Source organism: Diplotaxodon limnothrissa, linkage group LG7, assembly GCF_057381915.1.
Source record: "Diplotaxodon limnothrissa isolate DT_005_m linkage group LG7, D_limnothrissa_male_GT1.1, whole genome shotgun sequence".
NCBI lineage: Eukaryota > Metazoa > Chordata > Actinopteri > Cichliformes > Cichlidae > Diplotaxodon > Diplotaxodon limnothrissa.
The window spans coordinates 65250026-65272863 of NC_140602.1; the positions used below are offsets into that span (position 1 = coordinate 65250026).

Here is a 22838-nt window from a genome sequence, read left to right on the forward strand (position 1 = left end):
GGAGTGTTTCAGTTTGCCATCTTAGGGAGAAATCAACACACCGTCTAAGAAGTTTTTGCGCAAGTGAAAGCGATGTGAAAAAATTGTCCGTGGTAACATTTCTGCCCTTGTCTAGGAATGGTTCCATCAGCCTCATTACTACATTTTCAGAAAGTCTCTCCCCAGTGGGACGATTGGGGTCCTTGCCAAGATATGGGAAGACATTGCAAATGTACTTGGATTTTAGGTCGCAAGCCACCCAAAACTTGATCCCAAACTTGTCAGGTTTACTTGCAATATACTGCAGGAAACAGCACCGAGTCTTTGATGGGAAAAGCTGTTCATCAACGGTGATATGTAGACCAGGGTTGTAGCACGTGATGCAGTTGGTGACCAATGATCCCCACACACTGGAAATTGCAGCGAACATGATTGACATGGCAGCACTGAATGCTCATGTGCTGTATCAAGCATGCACCGGGACGAAGGAAAGACGGGTGGACTTCCTGGTGGAGCTTGCAAGAGAGTTGGCTCACTCTCATGTAGCTGCGAAGAAGGCAAGAAAAGAACAGTTGCTTTGGACACAACCCTCCACACCTAGCCCTGGAAAAAGAGCCATGTGCAAATGCAAGAACAATCATGCCACTGTGCGATGTGTTCACTGCTACAGACACACATGTGGTAAATGCAGACTACAGATACCATGGCAGTGCCAGGATTGTGAGTGATTGCTGAAAATGTTGAAATGTACTCACTCACTTTTTATTATTATTTGTAAATATGTGTACAAATGGTTGGTTTTTTGTACTGTTTGTATCAATAAATCTCAGCAACAAAGGACATACACCCATGTGTGTTGATTTCTCCCTAAGATGGCAAACTGAAACACTCCAAGTTGGTGACTTTTGGAGATTTATTTCCCTGGATGATTGAGAATGCATCAAGATGAAACACAAAAGGAAGTGCACAGCTTTTAGCAGCTCCCCCACCCCCACTCCCCTCCTTCCAGAATTCCCAGGTAACAACCTAATATACATATGAATGACTAGCCAATTTAGCTTCCACTTGGCTGAAGCTAAAGCTTAGCTAAAAGCCTACCAGCCATTTGGCTGCTCTCCGGGTTTTATAGGTAGAAAGGTAAAAGCCTGGGGATGCATGTGTTAAAAACACAGGTTACACTAAGTAAATGTTTCTGCATGCATCTCAGTCATCGATTTATATTAATTCTACTCCTCAGAGTTTGGATCATGTGTTTACTGCTGTTCAACAGCCTTCAACACTATCAGAACAACATCACACAACCACTTCAGAACCTTCAGAGGTCAGTCGTGCTTGGTCTTTCTTACCCTCGTGCCTTGGCAGGCCTTATTCTGGCTGTAGACCTTTTGCTGAGCTCTCTTGTCCAGTTTGGTCCAAAGGGCTTTGACTTTCCAGGTGCTGACTGCCGCCTTCAGTGAGTTATAGAAGTTGCTGTGGTCCAGTGGATCCAGCTCCAACTGCCTGCAGAGGATGCTGAAAGCCTGCAGAGTCCCTTTACAGGTAGATGCCTGGACAAAGTTCTCAAATAGCTGGCTGGCCTGAGCCGTACGCTCATCCTCTTTCTCACCCATCTGCCCAGTTGATGACCGGTGTGTCCACTCTCCTTTAATCATTTTCTTCCACCTTTGCTCTCTCGCTTTTTTTATCCTCTCCTTCCACACAGTCAGCACGGGACTCCCAGCATTTGTGCAGTGTTCAGCTGAATAAAAGAAAACAGATTTTTAGAAACAGACACAGGGGAAGAAGACCAAGAACTTGTTACAGAGTTCACAGAAGTAAATCTGTCAGCGAGGGAAAGGTGAGATTATCATTTGGTGCAAAGTCAGCAAACTAAAGTTTTGTTTTGTTCCCCAGGTTTAGCTGGATATTCTATATAGAGAGTTTTAATGTCCTGGTGATTTCTGAAATTAAAGTCAATTTAGATACAACTTTAAAATAAATGCACAAATAACCGCCAGGAAAGACTTCAATATTTGTCAAAGGTGACGAGATTACTTTGTTATAATAATTACAAAAAGATGAGGTGCTTATGCCCTGCTCCGTTCTGGTCATGTTTGCGACTGCAGTGACATCTTTCAAGTATTCATTTTGCATCGCTGTCTGGAAACACCCTTGTAGTTCCTGCAAGGTCACGTTTCAAACGTAAATTGCAGAGGTCAGCATGTTGTCTCATATAGCCAGAGTGTCATGTCCTGCATTCTGTGTGAGGTATCCGGGGACTAGCACTGCTTTACCAATACATCCCTGTACAGGCCTACACATCCACCTCCAGCCAACGACAAGCCTGTGGAGTTCAAACAGTCTTAATAAGCTGAACATAGTTTTTGTCCACTGTGCAACAAAGATATTTGCCCCGACTACCTGATAGGATTATGACCCCATGTGCATTTGGAGGGTTCAGCTGAGCAGTCATGGGAGCAGCTCAAACCCTGTAGCTGCAGAAATACAGAGAAAACACTTTCACAGTTATAATTATGTGCCAGCAGCAACTCAGGGAGGCTCAAAATGTGGAAAAAGCAAAAGCTAAGGAAGAATACATCACTTCTTCTAAACCGTGCAAACTGATTTATGTTCATAACTAAGAGCTCATGAAGATGACGACCAAATATCAAGATAGCAGCACTTCTCTGCTGAGTATTTATCCTGAGACAGTTCGTTCCATAAGAGATGTTATAAGTATAGTCTGCACATGTCAAGTCTGGACATCCTGTCCCAAATCCACGAGTCTCTATTGTTGAAGTCAACAGTCGCATCATAAAAGCATTGATAGCTGCACTATTCAATTCTTTAAGGATGGATTATGTGAATATTAACAACTTAATCCCAAAGTTTGAAGAACATTCATCCACCCTGTAAAAGCTTATAAACGGCTTTCTGGGAAATGCTTCTCAACTCATTTCTCACAACCTGACCAATTAATCACCACAAAATGTTCCTATTCAGGAAAGTAAACACCCACCTTGTCACTGTCGATGTAAATGCAACGCTGAAAGAAAGCAGCCTCTAAATTTGTCATGTACATGTACTGTTCAGCTGGTGGATGTTCATGTTAAACATGGAGAGTTTCAGATTACTAGGTCAGCGAATGCAAAACTAGTTCCTGTGATCCAAAGGCTCAGGTTTTAAACCGAGCACTCTGACAGTTTCCCAGTAGTTTCGTTTTTTTAATTTCAGGAGTTCAAGAATTAAAATACGAAGCTTGAAAATAAGATTAATGATATTTTCACTTTAATATCTCAGTCATTAATACTGGACCTTTGTTTTTGATGTCACACTTTTCTTTTTTTTTTTTAAATAAATGATTAATAAGTCTAATGTTCAGTGAGACATAGGCTCATACTGCCTTTAGTTAACATGTACTTGCCTTCACTTTTGGCGATTCCAGTGCTTTGAGGGCCAAAAGTCGTCAAATGTCACAACATTTGACAGTTAAATTCTACGCTTCAGCTGATTTCTCTGCATACATAACACTTCCAAGCATGCACACCACATTCACTTCAACTGTTTGACATTTCAAATGACAAGACATCTGGCTGAGAATCCCTACTGCTGACTAGTGCATTCAGCAAAGCACCACGGGAACATCAGCATGAGTATAAATCCTCAAAACAGTACTAGTCACTTGCTTAAGATATGTCATTGACCCTAAATTAAGCTTCCCTCATCTCCACAACTACATCCCTACTATTAGGCAAGTGGCCAGCACCAGTGGATGAAAGCATGAGCAGGACCGACTCACAGGATCCAACAGTACATGCACTCAAGTACTTACAGGTAATGTTTTAATGTACTTGTATTTCTACGTCTACTGAATCATATTTTGCCATGCAAATGTTGTGCTTCGTACTATTTAGATGCCTGGTAACTCTTTATTTTCTTTATTTAACTGTTAAGTAAAGATTCTAAATACTCATTTAACAACTATTCAGTGTTTAACTCTTGTATTACTTGCTGTGTAATTCCATCTGTATGAGGGCACAGGGTTGAAATCAGCTTTTCAGACTTCCTGTGGGCCCCATCGCTTTTCTGTTAGTCCTCCATTGGCCACGCCATGACACCCCCGACTCTGTTATGTTTGTTGGAACGTGCTTTGGAGCTGCTCGGCTGAATAGACCATCTTAAATTACCCCAAACATCTTTTTTTGCACTACTTCCTCCACAACAAACTGTAATACGCAATTATCTCTAGCTTCAATCTCTACTCTTTAAATAAAAGTTTAAACGTTTCAGAATTTTACTTTGCTTAATACCTCCTTGTATATGCTTCGACTCAGTAACTTCCTTAATATTAAAAAGTATTTTTTATTCTATACGTCTCAAACTATCCCCAAAAACAGGCTTGCGTGTTATTTGAAGCCAAAGCCAAACCATTTCCTGGATAACATCTCTGTCAAAGTATCACATCCCAATCGCTGGAAGCCTCTCAGCATCACTGTTACAGTCATGGAATCTGCTTTCCTGGAGGAGCTGCGAGAGGGATCGCATTTCTTTCATCTACAGACGGGAGCCGACGTGCGCGCTTACGCACGCAGCACACGGCATCCAAAAGACCTGAAACAGAATCGCATGAAAATCTGTGTTTGTACAGGAGAGTGTGCGTCACGGCAAGGGATGTGCATGCAGCAGAACACCTGGTGGGGCCTTCACTTTGTGCCAGTCACATTCCCCACACTCCGCAAGAAAGACAGACCTTCCCTTTAAATCCTTGAGTGGCCCAAAGGGGGGCTCAGGTCTCTGCTACCAAACAGTTTGGCAGCAGACAGTAGCGTCTCAATTACTATTCCTCCCCCGAAACACTCACACATGCTTACTTTAGACCCTTCGTGCCATTTTAATGGAGAAAGTTTTCTAAAGCTTTGTTGCCGGTTTTCCCATCTAATTGAAATAATACATGAATGCATTTAGCAGTTTGCCTAGCAAAACACCCATACTAGTTTCACATTTAAGCTCCCTTCCATATCAATTCTAAAGGAAACTTGAGACACGGCTCAGAGCAAATAAAATTAAAAAAATAAAAAATATCGAGGAATGTGTTTGGAAACTGCGTCCTGAAAACAGCATGGAAGCCAACTGTTCTACTTGCAGCTCCCACTGACCAGCTGGGTCAGGAGAAAAATATAGTAATGTGTGTGTTGAGATTCACAGAGCTGGAGGGTTATGGGAAAAGTCCTAACCTTGGAAGCTGTACTACTACTGTATATAACCACATCTGGCAGGGTGCATTCTGGGAAGCATGATAGAGGAAGTGGTTTACTTTGTATCGCCTTCCAAGCTCACTTCTGTCTCACAGTATATCCATATCAGCCTGCATTTCAAGGCCTGTTTCAGTCACAAACTAACGCAACAGATGAATGTCTGCAGCTTTTTTAATGCCTTTTCCTCCTACAGCAAGAGGAATAAAGTTTACGGTGCAAGGTCATACTGAAGTATCGTGTTCCTATTTTATGCAGTATGCACTTAAAGTTTACAAATTAATACAATTTGGGCCTCCAAGTCTCACCGCCCTGTAAGTGGAACCTACACCTGACAGCCCCTCCACACACACGTCCAAGTCTATTGACACCAAGCATTCATACACTGTATATTTCTATTCCCGAGTACTTGAATGAGTGACCTTTTAATTAGGTTAGTCATTTTAGTTGTGTCGGGTGTCCACAGTGATGATGTGATATGAAATACAAGAACACTTCAGAAGTAACACAAGGCTAGATCACTTATGGATAGTTATTTATGCACCGTATGCATACATTGTGTGTTTGTGATACCATCCTGATACATGTTAAAGGCATGTGTATGTGCACTTGTGCAAACTACAGAAAGGAAATGTGCGTTTAAAGAGTTTCTTTGAGACAAAAGAACCAGCTGCATCTAAAGGCTCCATGTCAGATTTTGGTTTTTTTATCCTTATCTCTAGATGATGTCAATGACAGTGGTATTCCTATCATAACTATCTAAGGAACACAGCACTGGCTGTGCATAGTACCCCACCCAGCAGGCTCTGTTTACAGGCAGCAGCCAGTTAGAAGACAGGTGGCTTAAAGGGAGCTTAAAACAGCTCGTTTCAGACTCAGGGTGAACTGAGAGACTGCACCAATGACCAAAGTAAGAGAAAGATTATTTTTAAGTTAATTTAGTACAAACTAAGCATACATAGAAAGAAAATACAAATCTAAAATGAATTTAAAAGCCATTTTCTACTTTTCAAACTGGTTTTGTAGGTCAGGGTTGACTCAGCGTGTGAACGTGTGTGTTGGGGGAATCTGTTTAATGTAATACTATCCCTCTTTGAGCCTCTGCTTAGTTAGCAGTTGATATCGGAGAGACGTCACAGTTTATTTTTTTCCACACCATGTGGACAGAACCTAAATAATTTGAGCTGCACTTGTCAAAGTGGGTTAAATGTCTTGATGCATGCTCAATCATCCAGGTAAGGAAACCCCAAAGCGTTGATTCTGTTCATGTGAATGGCAAAGCACAATCAAAGCTAAACAACAATTTGTTTCATTCACAAATAAAAAGACTATTTTGCATGATTACCTTGTTCCAGGCTTTACTATATACTTCAGATAAAAAACTATATGCTTTTACTATAACCATTGTTTCTTAAAGTAATGGAAAAACACTAAATGCATCCTATAAACTTATCATCGTGGCTCTTTGCACTGATTGTTCTGTATGTTAATGAATGCACAAAGTCAATACCTGTGGAGACTATTTCAGGCATAAAATAAATATATATCCAGAGGTTGTCCATTACATTAAATGGGCTGAGATGGCTCTGTAACGACACTTAAAGTGAGCACAGAGAAGGCCTGAGGGAATCTGTGTGGTTAAAAATCAAGGGCTTTCCTTCACTTAGTACTTATCTGAATCTTGTCTTTCAAGAAAAGCTGTTGCAGCATTATAAATCTTGACAGCAAGCTATATCAGCTGCTTTCAAAGTGACACACCCAGACAACACCCAGGGTTTGGGATTCCCAAATCCTTCACATCTCCAGGAAGTCAAAGGAGGTCAGAAATCAGAGCAAGTTTAGAGCTACGTCTGTTTACCTGATTGCAAACTGCACAAGATAACAAGTCCCTTAGTTACAAAGAACTGGAGCGTACAGGTGACAAGCAGAGCAGGAGAAATGTGTCCCTGGACTTCAAACAAAGCAACACTTCAGTCACAATGACAACACATCATTACCCATTATAACTGCACTTGCTGACTCTCAGTTTTCCTTTGTATCCTTTGGAAAACGTGTGATCTGTAACACTTCTCAGTTCATTTAAAACAATACAGAGTACACATTGCTCTTTCCCATGTGACTGATACCACGATCTCTGGTACAAATGAGCATCTTCCATACGTCACATACTTCGAAGAACTGGCTAGTTTCTGGATTTATAAGATGAAACGCTCCCAAACGTTACAACACTGGTGGTCATTTGTAAATGTAATGCAAAGCTGTATACTACTTTATGTTTCATTACACAGAATCCTACATTCATGTGGAGGAATAACTATAAGGAGCACTGACAGTAGATTAAAGCTTTTAACTTATAGAAATGATTTTTTTTTTTTTTTTTGATTGATCAATCAATGGTCAACTTTCAGTTTGAAGGATTTGTGGACACTGTCACATTTTTTATAAATCTGAAATAATGTTAGAGTTTGAGGACTTGCTCAGTCAAGCAGCTGGCATGGGCACAGTCAATAACTGTATTATAAAAGGGACTGAGCTTTTGCAGCCTAAATAGCCAAGTTTTAGGATACTGACCTCAGCTGCAAGTCATGCTCCTTATAATCATCCTCCAGTCTCTAAATTCAGAGAGCATGATTTTTCTAGTTAATATCAAATTACTGGAACAAGACAAATGTCGAGCAAAGGTGGAAAACTGTGGAAAGAAACGTTTGAGTCAAAAACGGTCACTTGGTGAGTCAGTGAGTTAGCTCAGCAACTGCAGCAGCTCAAACTAGTCCTGCGAGTATAGTTACTAAATTAAAAAGCATCTAGATGCAAATATAAGATCCAGAGAAAGTAAAGCTACCCGTACCTGTGTTTAGAGCAGATTAGCCAACACATCTGATAGATGAATAAAGTCATCTACCATGAAAACTCACCGACTGTGGTCAGGTATTCTGAATGTAACGACTGTCTGCTTTCATTTGTTTTACATTATAAGTTTTGTGCTGCACGCTCAATCTGAAAGGATCATCTACTGAAATTTTGTCGGACACAGACTAAAGGACTAATTAACATCTGTACTTCTGGCGTTACCCATTACAGTTTAGTGGTGTAGTAGTAATGCTGGTGTATGCAACAGATTTTACCTGGGCAGGCAACCCAAGTGGCATATTTGGCAGCTAATCGATTGTGTGGTTTTGTTGTTGTACTCTTTAAAAAAATCTGTCAGAGAATGAAACTATTTGTGGTCAGTTTACAAAGAGACAGCGCTTTTGCTTTTATTTTGAAAGTTTTATTGTCTAGCAGTCCTAAGTATAATTCAAGAGCAGATCTTGTCTTATGTTAAGACTTGAACTAGAACCCAGAACCTGCATCAGGGGGAGAACCGATCCCTGCACCTTATCAAAACTATGGAGCAGAACATGACCGCTGTGGCCGGCTGCAGTCGGGGTTCGTTCTCGTTTCACTGGAGAGGCAGCTAAATATATCGCGCCATTTATTCATCACAAAGTAATTTGCAAATAAAATATTTCCAGGAAGCTTTATTCCCTCCCACCCTTGGGAACAAAGAGTTTGTGTTTTTGTGGAATAGGATATTCACAGAAACCAAAATTAGACGCTTACATTTTATGCTTTTTGAAACTGACCTCTGAATGACAACAAAAGACTAATTGGAAACTCACTGACAGAATGACAAAGATGTATATTGAACCCAGTCTCCAACCCTCAATGACAGATGAGGTGTTCGAGCCTATTTTAATAATCTGCCACAAACAGTGTAAAAGCTTTTCAGTTGTAGGTCACAAGACTTTGTTTGAAAAAAATTAATTACTTGCCACGTAACAGAACTGTAGTTGTGTGAAGTTAATGGCCTGTCCAAGAGTGCTCTGAGAGAGGGATCAAAGCCGAGTCAACACGTTTCTACCCAGACAGACTGGATGCCAAAACAGAGCGAGAAATGACAGGGAAAAATACAAACTGGGGGTGTAGAGTTCAGAGAACTGAAATTTAAGGAATTTGAATCTGATTGGAGTGCAGGACTTGGCCAGGAGACAGCAGCAGGGATTGGTTATGAAAAACAGGAAATATGAACAGCTGGAACGTGTGGAGCTGCTGTCTTCAGAGACGCATCACACAAAAAGTGACTGCATCAGACCCTACACTAGCACAAAATGATCACAAATGAGTGAAAATTAAATAATGAAAGGACAAACACCTCTTAAAAATCTTACAGTTCGAGAGACACACACAAGCTAAAGCCATTAAAATGACCACACTAAACAGTGTCAATAAAACCTCCAGATGAAGATTTGATTTATTGCAGGGTTCCTGGATCCAACTGCATTAGGCTTACATTAGTATCATTTAGTATTAGTATCATTTCTAGCCATTCATTTAGTAAGAACTGAGCCAGTGAACTGAGCTCAACCTTCTGACTACGTAAGACTTGAAGGACAATTTCACAAGGAAAACAATTTCCCTTCTTCCTCCCATAAACCACTCACAGCCTTCTGTATTTCTAGTCCATTGTTAGCCTAAATCGCTGCTGTAAGATCAACAGATTGAATCCATCCGAGTTGGCAGTTCGTCTTGTAATCGGAAGGTCGCCGGTTCGAGCCACGGCTCGGACAGTCTTGGTCATTGTGTCCTTGGGCAAGACACTTCACCTACTGCCTACTGGTGTTGGCCAGAGGGGCCGATGGCGCGATATGGCAGCCTCGCCTCCGTAAGTCTGTTCCAGGGCAGCTGTAGCTACAACTGTAGCTGCCTCCACCAGTGTGTGAATGCGAGAGTGAATGAATAGTGTATTGTAAAAGCGCTTTGAGGGTCTCGAAAAGCGCTATATAAATGCAATCCATCATCATCATCATCATCATCTTGCATAATATAATAAGGAAAACAAAATGACAGTGAGTATAATTTACACATTCATCTGCGTAGCACCCAGTCCCCAACACCTACTTCCTAACTACCTGGTGCGTCATGAAAAGACTGTAAATAAAAGCTGGACATAGCCACTGCAAAAATCACTCATTGTGTTTGGAATCTGCAGTTAGACGTCTCAACATCAGCATTTTCACCATTTTGGAGCCAGAAGGGTCCATATTTAGTTATCAGCTAACGCTAGCAAGATGCATCCATAAATTGTGTAGCTGCAACACAGAGCAGTGCACCAGCTAGTAGAAGGTGAGCTACTATAGCAAAGAGGACGCTAAGATCAAAGGGTTACCATCTTTTGTTGAGTTCTTTTTATTATGTGGCCTCCTATTTCACATAAGCCTAGTTTGTTAGTATAAGAGGAAAAGAGACCCAGAAAGCAGCCTTGGTCCTGCTTTTTCCCCCCTCACATTATTGCCATTAGGACAAAAACAGACAAATTTGCACAAGAGACATGAGACAGCTAACAAGGAGACACAATAATGTGTGTGTGCAGTTCAGACTTGTCCCATAGTAAGAAGTTGTTTTAGATTTTCATTTTATTCTTTACTCTCACTCAGCAGACGCTTTCTGAAGAACTAAAGAAACATACAAAGTCATTGCTGCTCACGCTGCTAAATGCCTTTCACAGGGACAATATCTTATAGGCACATCAGTTAAGCCCACATCTGAAAACGACACACCCATACTTAACCTACAGATAAGGAGCTCAAAGGGGGGCCAAACTCTTCGTCAGCTACATATTTGGTATCCCCTGGGTGGCAGACACAGTGAAGTGGGTCATTATGTAAAAGTACAGGATACAGGCAAAAAGGTATTTGTGCATTTGTGCAAGTAGACCTGCAAGTGTAAAATGAGTTAAATTAAGCAAAAGGTTTATATTGTTAAGCTCCTTAACAAAGACACATGGAGATACTGGAGATTCTGCTGCAACTTGGATCATGTGATCTGCCATTGGGTAAGTCACACATGTCATTTTAAATGTACACCAAGCAACAACTCTGAGGCCTATGAAATTAAGCCAGAAGTGCCAAAAACATTCGATCCTAGAATGGCCACTTGAGGCTTTTCAAGTGCCCACCTCCAAATCTGAAAAATAAAGCAAAAGCTATGATTCTTCTTCACTTTTTTAATTAGACAAAAGCCTAACACTACAACTATTATGCTAGCGTATGTACTTTATTAGACAACTCTTCCTGTTAACCATTTTATCATAGAAAATGGGGGGGAAACTAAAGCAATTAAACAAAGGAATAAAGAACCAAGCAAAAGTTATGATGATGTAACAGATTTACTGATATTCGTGCACACTAATTAAAGGGTTAAAAGGGTTCAATTTAAATCTGTGCTCTCAACAAGCGCTGTCCTACTGTATGCAGAGCTATCAACACACACTTAAAAATTAGTAGCAGTCCATTTACCCTGTGCAACATTAAGTTGTACTGAATCATTTCCCACTGTTTGAGTTTCTGGCAGAAACCCTGTACATCCATCTTTTATGTACAGTCTGTGATTTCTATCTGCAATTTCACAACCTTCCAAGGACAACCACAGGAAGAACAATGAGGTTGACACGTATCCTAGCACACAGTCGACAGCTCTCAGGTTCCAATTGTGATCTTGAGCATGTGCGTTCTGTCAGTCAGACCTATAACTGTACAGGACAACACCTGACCCCTCACTGCCATGTTTGCATTCCTCACCTACATGAAGCCCACAGACGTCAGGGGATACATGATTACACAATCCTGTGTTGCAGCAAGTTTGATTGACAATGAGTAAATTAACAAGAATGTATTCTAAAAGAATATATCAAAACAATTATTGAGCTTGTTCCAACACAGAATAGTTTTACCAGATTTACTAAAAGAGACTCACCTGTAAGAAAAGTGTGTTACATTTTCAGGTTTATAACGGCACATCTGAAACTACTGCTTCCTGTTGCATCTCAGAACTTCTTACGTTCCCCAGTGTCCTCCTTAAGTATTGTATTTTAATACTGTCCAGGCCACACGAGTCAGAGATACCAAGAACTGTGTTTCTTGAGATATCATACACACGCTTATCACAGCTTAAGAATTTCACTTCTATAAGTTACCACAATGAAACCAATAGTGAGCATAAAGCAGAGGGGCCACATGAGGAACTGGGACTACTGTGGAGCGCCATACAAAGAAGCTGAACTCAGTTCTGCTCAATAATAATTGCATCTCTACACATTTATTCATGCATTTTTGGCCCATTTGACAAATTTTGTTGCCCTTCCAGCTCCAAGGATACAGCTGAACCTTTACAGCATAACTTCCATGATGGTAAAGTTCAGTCATATAGCATTTCAAACTGCTGCCGACTGAAACAAATACAGAGTTACAAACTGAAAGCAGGATAACAAAGTGCCACGAAAAAAGTAAAGAATCATATAGGAGTCCAGCAGACTGTTAGGCTCAGAGGATTGTGTCACCATATTGATTGATTTTTCAGGAAGTCTCAGTGAATTTTAAAAGAAAACAAAAAACCCCAGATATACTGACCAAAAGCATTCAGGAAAAAAACATGAATACAATCGGACCCATCATTGTTCCTTCTTCTCCTTACAGATGAAAAAAGGAACTACGTAAGGAAGAAAAAGGAAGTAAGATTTGCATCCAGTCTGGCTCATCACATGTAAATAAGGCAGCTGAAAGCTCCAAATATCCACAATTCAAATGCATGCAAATCCCTCCAGATTCATATGTACAGAAAAAGCAAAGTCACAAACCAAAATCAGATAACACCTGCTCTCAAACTCAGGCCGATGGGTTAGTGCCATCGTCGCACTTTGCAAACTACTAACAGAACAAAACACAGAAAATGTTTTTGCAAAAAACTGTAAAGATTTAGACTTTAAGTCACGAGCGAAAAATCTCTGAAAAACGCAAATAACTATTTTCTAATCTCTTTAAAAAGATGCACAGAGATATTTTATAGGAAATTTTTTTCAAGCCACCTAAAATCTTACAAAGGTAGACTGGGTCTGCATGTGAATGAAGCACTAAGATAATACCCAGCAGCAGTAACCAACTACTACATAATCCACATGATTTACTTGTTTACTTTTACTTCAGTGTTTCAGTACAAAAGAGCCAATTCTTTAGAGCTGATTAAAACTCAAAAGCTGTTATTCAGTGTTAACATGTTACATTTTGTACATACCATGAAGTGAAGAATGACACATGGTCCGAGAACTCTGAATGAGTTCTGCTCTTCAGAATTAACAGGGATATATATCAAGACCAAGATAAAGTCTGTATTCAACAGCCAGTCAATTTTCAGAGTTTAATTTGAAGAGCTGAAATTTCCTTTTAAGGATTTACTATACCACAATGGGTTTGTTTCTGTACATACAATCTACTAATAAAGGCATCGTGTTGTTAGTCCTCTTTGGTACAAAGGTTGCACCGAACAACAGGGGAGTGTTCGAACACTCAGTAAACAGCAATAAAACTAATCTGACTGTAAAAGGAAAGTCTTAGCGACATAAATTGCCTAAATTGGTATTGCTGAGACCAGAAGCATCGCAACATGTTCTGTGACATCAGGTGCTTTATTGACAAGGAACACCACAAAGGTGGCCGAAGGTAGTAGCAGGAAACGGCCCTTTGTTATGGAGTGTTTTCCAGTCTTATGGGACGACTGAAAGCCTTTTTCACCATGCAAACAATTCAGCTTCAGCTAATCTGACTTTTATTTACCTTCTTCTTCCTCCTCCTATCTTCTAAAAGAATGACTGTAAATGAGATCAGCAGCAATTATTCCTCGGTGTGGAATCTTACACAGATACTTGATCAATTTACATGATGGAACATGTCAGAAATATGCCCAGCAGCAGAAGCGCCAACAATAGCAGGGAGTTTACAGTGTGTAAACTGTAGTATTTATACAGCACTTGTCTCAAAAGGGGAAACCCTGTGATGTGATGAGCTAAGTGAGTTCAGCTGGTAAACCTGCATTCACGTGGATGTTGATGATTGCACAAGCTTTGTGTCAGACCAGGTGGCAGTGTAATTCAGCGTGCATCACAACAGCAAAACTTGCTCAAGAACTGCGTGAAAACCAAAAAGATCTCAATCTGATCAACACTGTGAGATGTGCTGGAAAAACAACTCTATGCAAGTCCCACCTCGCAACTGAAGCTGCGCTCAACACTCAACTGCTATCTGAAGAAGACACGACACATCTAATGAATGTTTTCACCGACTGCAGCAGATTGTGCTCTTTGATAGTCACAAGAGCACTAACGACTGATATAGACCACTACAGAAGCACAGAAGGCCTGAAGTGTGAAGCTTACATGGAAGTGCCTCCAAACCTGCAGTCTTTTTAGTGGCCAGCAGGGGGCGACTCCAAAAAAGACTTCAGAAGAAGTCTGAGAAACGGCCGTTTCTCTGGCTCACTTAGTTAATACTTTCCTGATAAGTTTGAGGGCTAAATCAACGGTTTTAAGTAATTAAAGAATCATGAATGCGTGCCATTTTGTAAATTGTGGACACAGAAAGGAAGATTAACCAGCTAACAATGTGTCAGACATATTAGCCAATGTGGGCTGTACTTTGTTTCTCAGGAACCGCCTCAGGCTTGTGCCGTCTTGTTCAAAACACCAAAAACCAACAGCTTAAATCAAGTGGGTGGCTTCAAGTTGGTCATGTCCATCACAACACAACACAAGACAACATAACACTGGAAATTCTGCCGGTGGACAATCCCACAAATAAAAAGCAAATACGTAATGTCACAACATGAATTTACCATGTTGTGAAAAGGTTTCAAAATAATGAGTTTCTTTGCATTGGTCGGGGGAGCATCAAGTAAAGAATTACATAAAGTAATCGCACATGGAGAATTAAAAATCCATTTCCCAACACAAGCCTGCTTCAAGTAAAACTTCAGCTGCTAAAAAATAAACAGAAGCGCTTTCAAGTAAATTAGTACACACAAGTAAGTCAAACGTTTTAGTGTCAAAAGTTGGGAACCAAAGAACACATTTATACATTTACCATAATATTACTTTTGTTATTTGTACACCAAATAATAGTACATTTGTGGAATTTCGTGCCTTCTTATTGGGTTGGAACCATCAGTTGTGTTGTGGAGAAGTCGGGTTGGTACACAGCCAACAGCCCTATTTGACAACTGTTAGAATTCATATTATGGCGAGAACCAATCAGCTAAGTAAAGAGAAACAACAGTCCATCATTACTTTAAGAACTGAAGGTCAGTCAGTCAGAAAATTACTCAAACCTTGTCCCCAAGTGCAGTTGCAAAAACCATCAAGCACTAGGACGAAACTGGCTCACATGAGGACCGATCCAGGAAAGGAAGACCCAGAGTACCCTCTGCTGCTGAGGATAAATTCAGAGTCACCAGCCTCAGAAATCACAAGCTAACAGCACCTCAGATTAGAGCCCAGATAAATGCCACACAGAGCTCCAGTAGCAGACACATCTCTACATCAGCTGTTCAGAGGAGACTTTATGGTCAAATAGCTGCTAAGAAACCAAGACTAAGGAAAAGCACCAAGCAGAGGAGATTTGTTTGGGCCAAGAAACACAAGGAATCGACATTAGACCAATGGAAATCTGTGCTTTAGTCTGATGAGTCCAAATTTGAGATCTTTTGTTCCACCTGCTGTGTCTTTGTGTGACACAGAAAAGGTGACCGGATGGTCTCTACATGCATCGTTCCCATCGTTCCCATCGTGAAGCATGGAGGAGGTGTGATGGCGTAGAGGTGCTTTGCTGGTGACGCTGTTGGGGATTTATTCAAATTTGAAGGCTACCACCACAGCATCCTGCAGTGACATGCAAACCACCCCATCTGGTTTGCGTTTAGTTGGACCATCATTTAACTTTGAGGAGGACAATGACCCGAAACACACCTCCAGGCTGTGTGCGGGCTATTTGACCAAGAAGGAGACTGATGAGGTGCTGAACCAGATAGCCTGGCCTTCACAGTCACCTGACCCAAACCCAGATTATTTGGGATGAGATGGACCACAGAGTGAAGGCGAAAGGGCCAACAAGTGCTCAGCATCTCTGGAAACTCCTTCAAGACTGTTGGAAAACCATTTCAGGTTTTTTAGGACCTCATGAAGCTCATCAAGAGAATGCCAAGAGGGTGCAAAGCAGTAATCAAAGCAAAGGGTGGCAATTTTCAAGAATATAAAGCATGTTTTGAGTTATTTCACACTTTTTTGTTTACTGCATAATTCCATGTGCGTTCATTCATAGTTTTGATGCCTTCAGTGAGAATCTACAGTGTAAATAGTTGTGAAAATAAATAAATAAACCATCAAATGAGAAGGTGTGCCCAAACTTCGGACTGGTAGTGTACATGTTTAGCCTGATCAAAATGTGCAAACACAGAGATTCTGTTCAGTTTACTTCTTACAAACATTTAGCAAAATGTCTCTTCCTGTGTTTGTTCATCTTCTCCTGGGCAACACCAACTGCACTGACTCTCAGTTGTAAAGATGTTTTTCAGAAGTCTTAAGAAGAGATGACTTGCTTTGATTGTTCTTAAGAATTAAGACTGGAAGCGCTACACACAGTGCATGACTTTATTTCCCAACTGTTAACACAGACTGGGCTTGATCAGTCGTCACATCCAAATCGCATTCGCAATCGGCCCGACAGTCGTTAAATGTGCGCCCAGCTTTAGAGGACTTAAAGGATCTACTGCTAATGTCTCGGTGCCTGATACCACAGGAGACCATCAGAGAGTTTGCTGAAAGCTGTTATTGCACGAAGGGGACCCACGCAACTTTAAGGAGGTGGTAATATTAAAAGAGTGCTGTACATCACAAATGAATGACAAATGTCATAAACTGAAATGTTGCCTATCCATGCCACTTATCCTTCCAACTATTATTGCACAATTCGCTCACAAGTAGAGCATCACAGATGAGTCGCATCTTAGTGGTGAGTCGAGCCTGATTCAGTCCCAAAGGCTACTGCAAATTGGCTTCAATGCCATATGTTTGTTTGTACTGAGCAAAGCTTTAATTGGTTCGTGTGAGCCCTGAAATCAAACCCTTAATCCTCACGGGATTAACACCGCACACTGTTGAGGTTTAAGGCTTGATTATGTCCACAACTTGCAGGCAGTTGTGACATTAAATGCCAGACAGTATGTCCACACTTAAAAGGAAGTGAATGACAAGCTTTCAGTAAATTATTTGCAAGGGTCCAACATCAAAGCATCTGTAGACATGATAACGCTGCAGTAAATACTAATTTCTACATATTTTAAATGGGTCTAGAGTAAATTTAAGACCACAACTTATGGAAGGATTTAGACCCATATGTCCTGCAGAGGTATAGGATTTTGCAGGCTAAGAATTAGACCTGTGGACTGCTGCTGTACAGTAGCCCTGCCAAACTTAGCTCTGTGTTATAAGGCAACTCAAACCTCAAGAACCACACAGCTCTGAACTTTGACTGGAAATAAGATAAGATGCTTTGGAGCTACAAAAAATAAATAAATAAAGGCATGAAGGTGAAAAAAGTGAAGCAGTTACCACCAATATCAGTCCAAACCTACAAGCTGCAGGCTATATTCTTTAGTAATCTTAAATATCATGCGCTTAACCAATTTAAGTTCTCAGCATAACCTTAGAAAAACCCTCTGACACACTCAAACTAAACTTGGCCTCTCTCATTTGATAGCAGCACCTCTGGTCAGCCAGTGACAGTGACGCCTGGCTCCCTGGTGTATTTTTGTCTCGCTGCCCCCCATAGCTGATATGTGCAGTGGCACCCCCTTATAAGTCAAATGTTCATTCCAGGAAGTGAACGCTTGTGCAACAGCTTTTTTCCTTTCCCCACTGGCATCAGGGGAAAAAGGAAACACCAGTTTAAAAAGGGCTGAGATTAACATCTGAAGGGTTGGCATCAGGATGTGAAGATGAAAGTCTATGGAAAAAAAACTTCCACAGACTGTTACTGTCACATTTAGGTCAGTTAGGATTTACTGAAAGAAAAGGAATCTCTGCCAAGGCCATAAAAAGGGAATCTAAACAACAAATGACAAATTTCAGTGCCACCAATTAAAGGACAAAAGGTTAAAGGTTTTATTTTTTTAAATCTCCCAGTAGGCCAAGGGCAAAACCAGCATTCATGTATAATAGTGCTTCACACTATGAAGCCTAATACAGTGGAATTGGACTCCCAGTGTAAGACAAGAGACAGCTGACAACCATAACAGCAACCTGTTCAGCAAACCAACCAGAGGGGCAACACGAGAGGGAAAGGGTGGGGAAAAGAAGCAAGTGGATTGTCCACTAATAATTTAAAAAGGATAAAATGTTAAACCTGGAAACGTGGAGCGTGCTCGTTGGAGCAAAAGGATACACAGAGAATGCATGAGTAACATTAAACGTTCATTTAGTTTGTTGGTAACAGATTTGAGTCAGCTGCTGTGGGTAGTACAGAGTGTGGAAATGCTGAATTTAAAATTTGGTTTCCTTGTTCAGCAGACAAAAACACCAACAACAAATAAAATCTGGAAGATTGAGAACAAAGCAAAATGTGAGATTCAGAACAAATACCAAATAATAATTTGCCTCGTCTATACACAGGTTTGTTTGTTTTGTTTTTTTAACGTTTACCCACCACTTGTGACAGACCCAGCCAACGATATTGGTAAATGCTATCTTATCTGCCGCCAAGCCAATATCAGTCAGCAAAGCCAACAACATGAAAGCACTTCGAGTGTTCAAAGTACAAAGACACTATATTAAGTACCAGTCTACCTCACCATCAGCTAATTTATCAGTGCATTTTCCACTTAGTGTTGCCACTGGGATGTCTCTACAACTTTGTGTGGTTGCAGACGGGTCCGTGCTTCCTACTGATGTGACAATCTCAACTCCTGCTGTGGAGTTTGTTTCATTTCACCTGAAATCAACTCTTTTCTGAAGTTCTGCACAGGAGCACAGCCAACAACAAATATTTTCCTCCCTGCAATTACTCGTGTTCAGAACAGTCATTTAGGACTTATCTAATTCCTGCATCTCTGACTTTTTAGGCCTCCATGGTGACCAAGCTGCTTCTGACCAACACTCACATTAAAAGCTGTAAGCTACTTGCAATAGGTGCTACTAACAGCGTACGAAAAGTTGGCTCCCAGCTTTGTTTTTCTCCTCAAGTCCAACAACCGAGAACAGTCTCTTCACACCATGGCGTGGTTATGTAAAAATGGAGCGCGTAAATCTTTATTGTAATTATACTAATCCAGTTTTTTGTTGTTTTTTTTAGAAGAAGAATACACTGAGTGTAATTCTGTCCAACTACTGAAACATTAATCCACAACAACTGGGCGGTTCTCAAATGAAACTAGTCATCGGTGCCTGATTGAATTTCACATCTCAGAGGACAGAAGGAAAAACACCTCACTACAAAAGTTTTAATGCACCTACACTTGTTGGAAACTTCAGCAAATTAGTAAACCTCTTTCCTGTATGTCTGATGGGAGAAGGGTCCATATGTTAGTCTCCACTATAGAAACTTCTCTGCTTTCAACAATATAAAGCCTTGCAAAGGCTCTTGCTCAAACTCAGTTGTAAAACCTCAAATTTAATGTCTTTCTGGCTATAAATAATTGCAAGAACAGAGAGAAAAAAGATAAAGATAATAAACGACATAAATATGGCATTTAATTGATGTATGGAAATTGTGTTGATTCATATAAATGCATTCAAATGTTAAAGAGCAGTTCTATAACAGGCCACGCACATTATTTATTTTCTCGACAGATTTCAAAATAAAAGTTTAACTTCTTCCTTTTTTCAGATTCTCGGTGATTTGAGCTTGTTCTTGTCATGCCACCTGTTGCGCGCTTGCGACGTGTTAAGTTGCAGCAAATGCTAAATAATTTACCAACAGCAGCAACAGCAAAGCCTCATAAATGAGGGGGCTCAAGATCCGACTTGTCAGCAAAGTCACCAAAATATAAACCCGTGTTAACCTGCCATCCCCGTATGTGTGTCTGTGGGTGTGTGGTAATAGTGTGGGACTGTTGCTAAATAAATAAATTACCTGCAGTTTCTTACCAGCACCTTTAAGGTATTAAACAGAGTAAGGAAGACTGTTGCGGTGAAAGTTAAACATACGAGGCGTTTAAAACCAGCATTCGTGATTAGCGCTCAGTGGTGCGTTCGCTGTCAGATACTCACACCGGAGACTCCATGAAGCCCAGCGGCCGGTGAAATGTCAGAGGTCCCGCCGCAGTCCTCCACGGCTAACAACGCTCAGCTTTCGGCCGTGGAGACGCGGCTTTATGTACTCCGTGGGCGGTTAACAGTGCAGCGCGTCCGTGTCTGCAACCTGCTCCTCACAGCACAGTCACCGTATCAGCACCGATCCCCGCGACGAGCGTCTAGTTAAGAGCGAGACTACAGAGCGAGGTTAGCACTTCCGGTTACTGCTCCCCCCCCCGCCCCGAGGCACACAAAAACCTCAACTAGGCAACTTGGAAAGAGATTCATTACACAGAAGTGTGAAGTTCACTGTTACACTCCGAATTTAAAAGGTTTAAAAATAAACATTCAATACCTTCAACAACTTGTGACGATGTGAGCTCCACTTTATTATAACATAATATGAAAATACTGCAGGGTCCTCCTAATGAAGAAAATACTTTTGTCTTTTTATGCAAATGTACTGTTTATAAGATTGGGGAAACCTGCAGTCAGCTGAGACTGAAGAAGTCACTTGGATGAGTGATAAAAAGTTTCTCCCACTGAAAATGCTACGTCCGGATGAACAGAAATAAACTTTTGGAGACTTTTTTCTTTTGTGTGCAATATCTTCTGCCACAGTCTGTCTGAGCTGGGTTTAAAAACATATATGAAATTACATTCTTGTTTCATTTTGCATCACATATGGAAATAAATGGTTGAATGGGCTGCTATTGGCACGTTTCTACTCAGTTTGACCAAATCAAATACAAATTCAAGTCTCATTTACCCAATAATACACACATTCATACAGGGCTTTTATCTAACATTTCCTCACACTCTGATGGATACACTCTGAGTTGAGTATCTTTGATACATGAACTGGAAAGGCTGAGATCAATCAGCTGTCCTTGTTATTGATGGATGATCCGCTTTACCACCTTACCAACAGCTGGGTCAAATAAAGGCTGGGTTATGGGAGAGATTGGAAATGCTCCACCGAAATGATTTATTGCATTGAATCGTATGACTATGTCTGCAAATGTTCTGAAAAACTCAAAACAATCTCAATTTAAAAATATTAAAAATATATATTTTTTCCATCTTGACTGATATCTTAGAGGAATAGGCTGGCTATAATTTAAAATAGTAATTTCTGTTTTTTTTTCTGCAAAAACAATGCATATTTTGTTAATGTTAACAAATCACAACCTTAAATATTTAGCCAATCAAATATCTATTATACAAGTCTATAAACTCAGCTACATAGTTAATATTTTTCATTAATTAAAAAGACAGCTCTACTTGCTGCAGTTTTAGAGTTCTTACATGGAAGCCCCATTTTTGACAAGTAAAAATAATCACCAATGTCAGAAGTTTGGGCAAGAACACTTTATCCAAGGTAATTTAAAGACATTGCTGTCCTTACAGAGTTTATTTACACCAAAAAGTTTTTCCATAAAGCTTTCCTAGATAATGTAAATATTATATGCCAGCAATGTTAACACTTAAATGTAAATTGGGCACATGGCATTAAATCTACAGGTTCAGACTTTTATTTTGAAATTGAATTTGCTTTGTACAGTTTCCTGTATCTCGGCTACCTTGACACAGAAAAAGGCGGGTCTTCCAGCGTCTCCAATCATATCTAATGGGGAACTGAGTGTTAAATTCAAATGTATTTTTCTCACCTTGCATTTAAATCACAGAGGAAACCAAAAGTAACGCAAGTACAACAAAGACTTCTGTAGTACTCGCTATACTTATAGCGCAATACTAAAATAATGTAATCAGCTATTGATTTTAAATAGCAGAAGGAAAATGTAATAATAATAATAATAATAATAATAGCAAAAACAACAATGGTCTTTCTTGGCTAACCTACTTTCCTGTGGAAGGGAAACTGAACTTACCAAATAAAGCTCTCCTACACTTGTTCATATTGTGTCATGCAATACATATATCACATATTTTAGCATTGAAGATATCTTACAGGTTGTGTCATCTTACCGAGATGACAACTCACACACTAGAAGCTACCGAACACATTCCTCTTGACATTGTCACCTTTATATTTCCAGCTTTCAGCGGTCAGACTCTCTCCCTGCGATGCTTGGTCCTGCTCTGCCATCAGGTGGTGGAAAACTGCTATATCATCCTGATAGAGCGCAGTGTGTGTGTTATCCTAACAGAGCAAATATTAAATCAAGCGACAGGGACTTCTGGATTACACAAAATGACCACTGTGAAGTTTGGGTGGATGTGTATTAATAAAATAGTCGATTCACTATCACAATTCCATAACAGGTATCTCCTCAGAGACTTTGTATCCAGTTATGCAAACAGGTGAGAGGAACCTTTTGATGCCATTAGATTATCCTCACAATGTCAACACGTGTTCTTTGAAAGAACACAATCATATTGTCAGTTGCTGGATCTCCAAAATCCATTAAACTGAGCGCCTCATCAGCTCAGCACCTTGAGTTTTTACAAATGTC

At 40.4% G+C, this 22838-nt stretch overlaps 1 protein-coding gene across 1 annotated transcript in view; it reads right to left on the reverse strand.

Moving 5' to 3' along the window:
* Nucleotides 1–20538, reverse strand: part of mical2b (microtubule associated monooxygenase, calponin and LIM domain containing 2b) — a 61969-nt gene extending 41431 nt beyond the window's left edge. Inside the window, exons 1-2 of the mRNA XM_085360134.1 lie at nt 20338–20538; nt 1326–1717 (exon numbers count right to left, since the gene is read on the reverse strand). Coding sequence (XP_085216260.1) covers nt 1326–1631 — 306 coding nt within the window. The 5' untranslated portion in view covers nt 1632–1717; nt 20338–20538. The remainder of the gene's footprint in view (nt 1–1325; nt 1718–20337) is intronic.
* Nucleotides 20539–22838: the final 2300 nt, after the last annotated feature.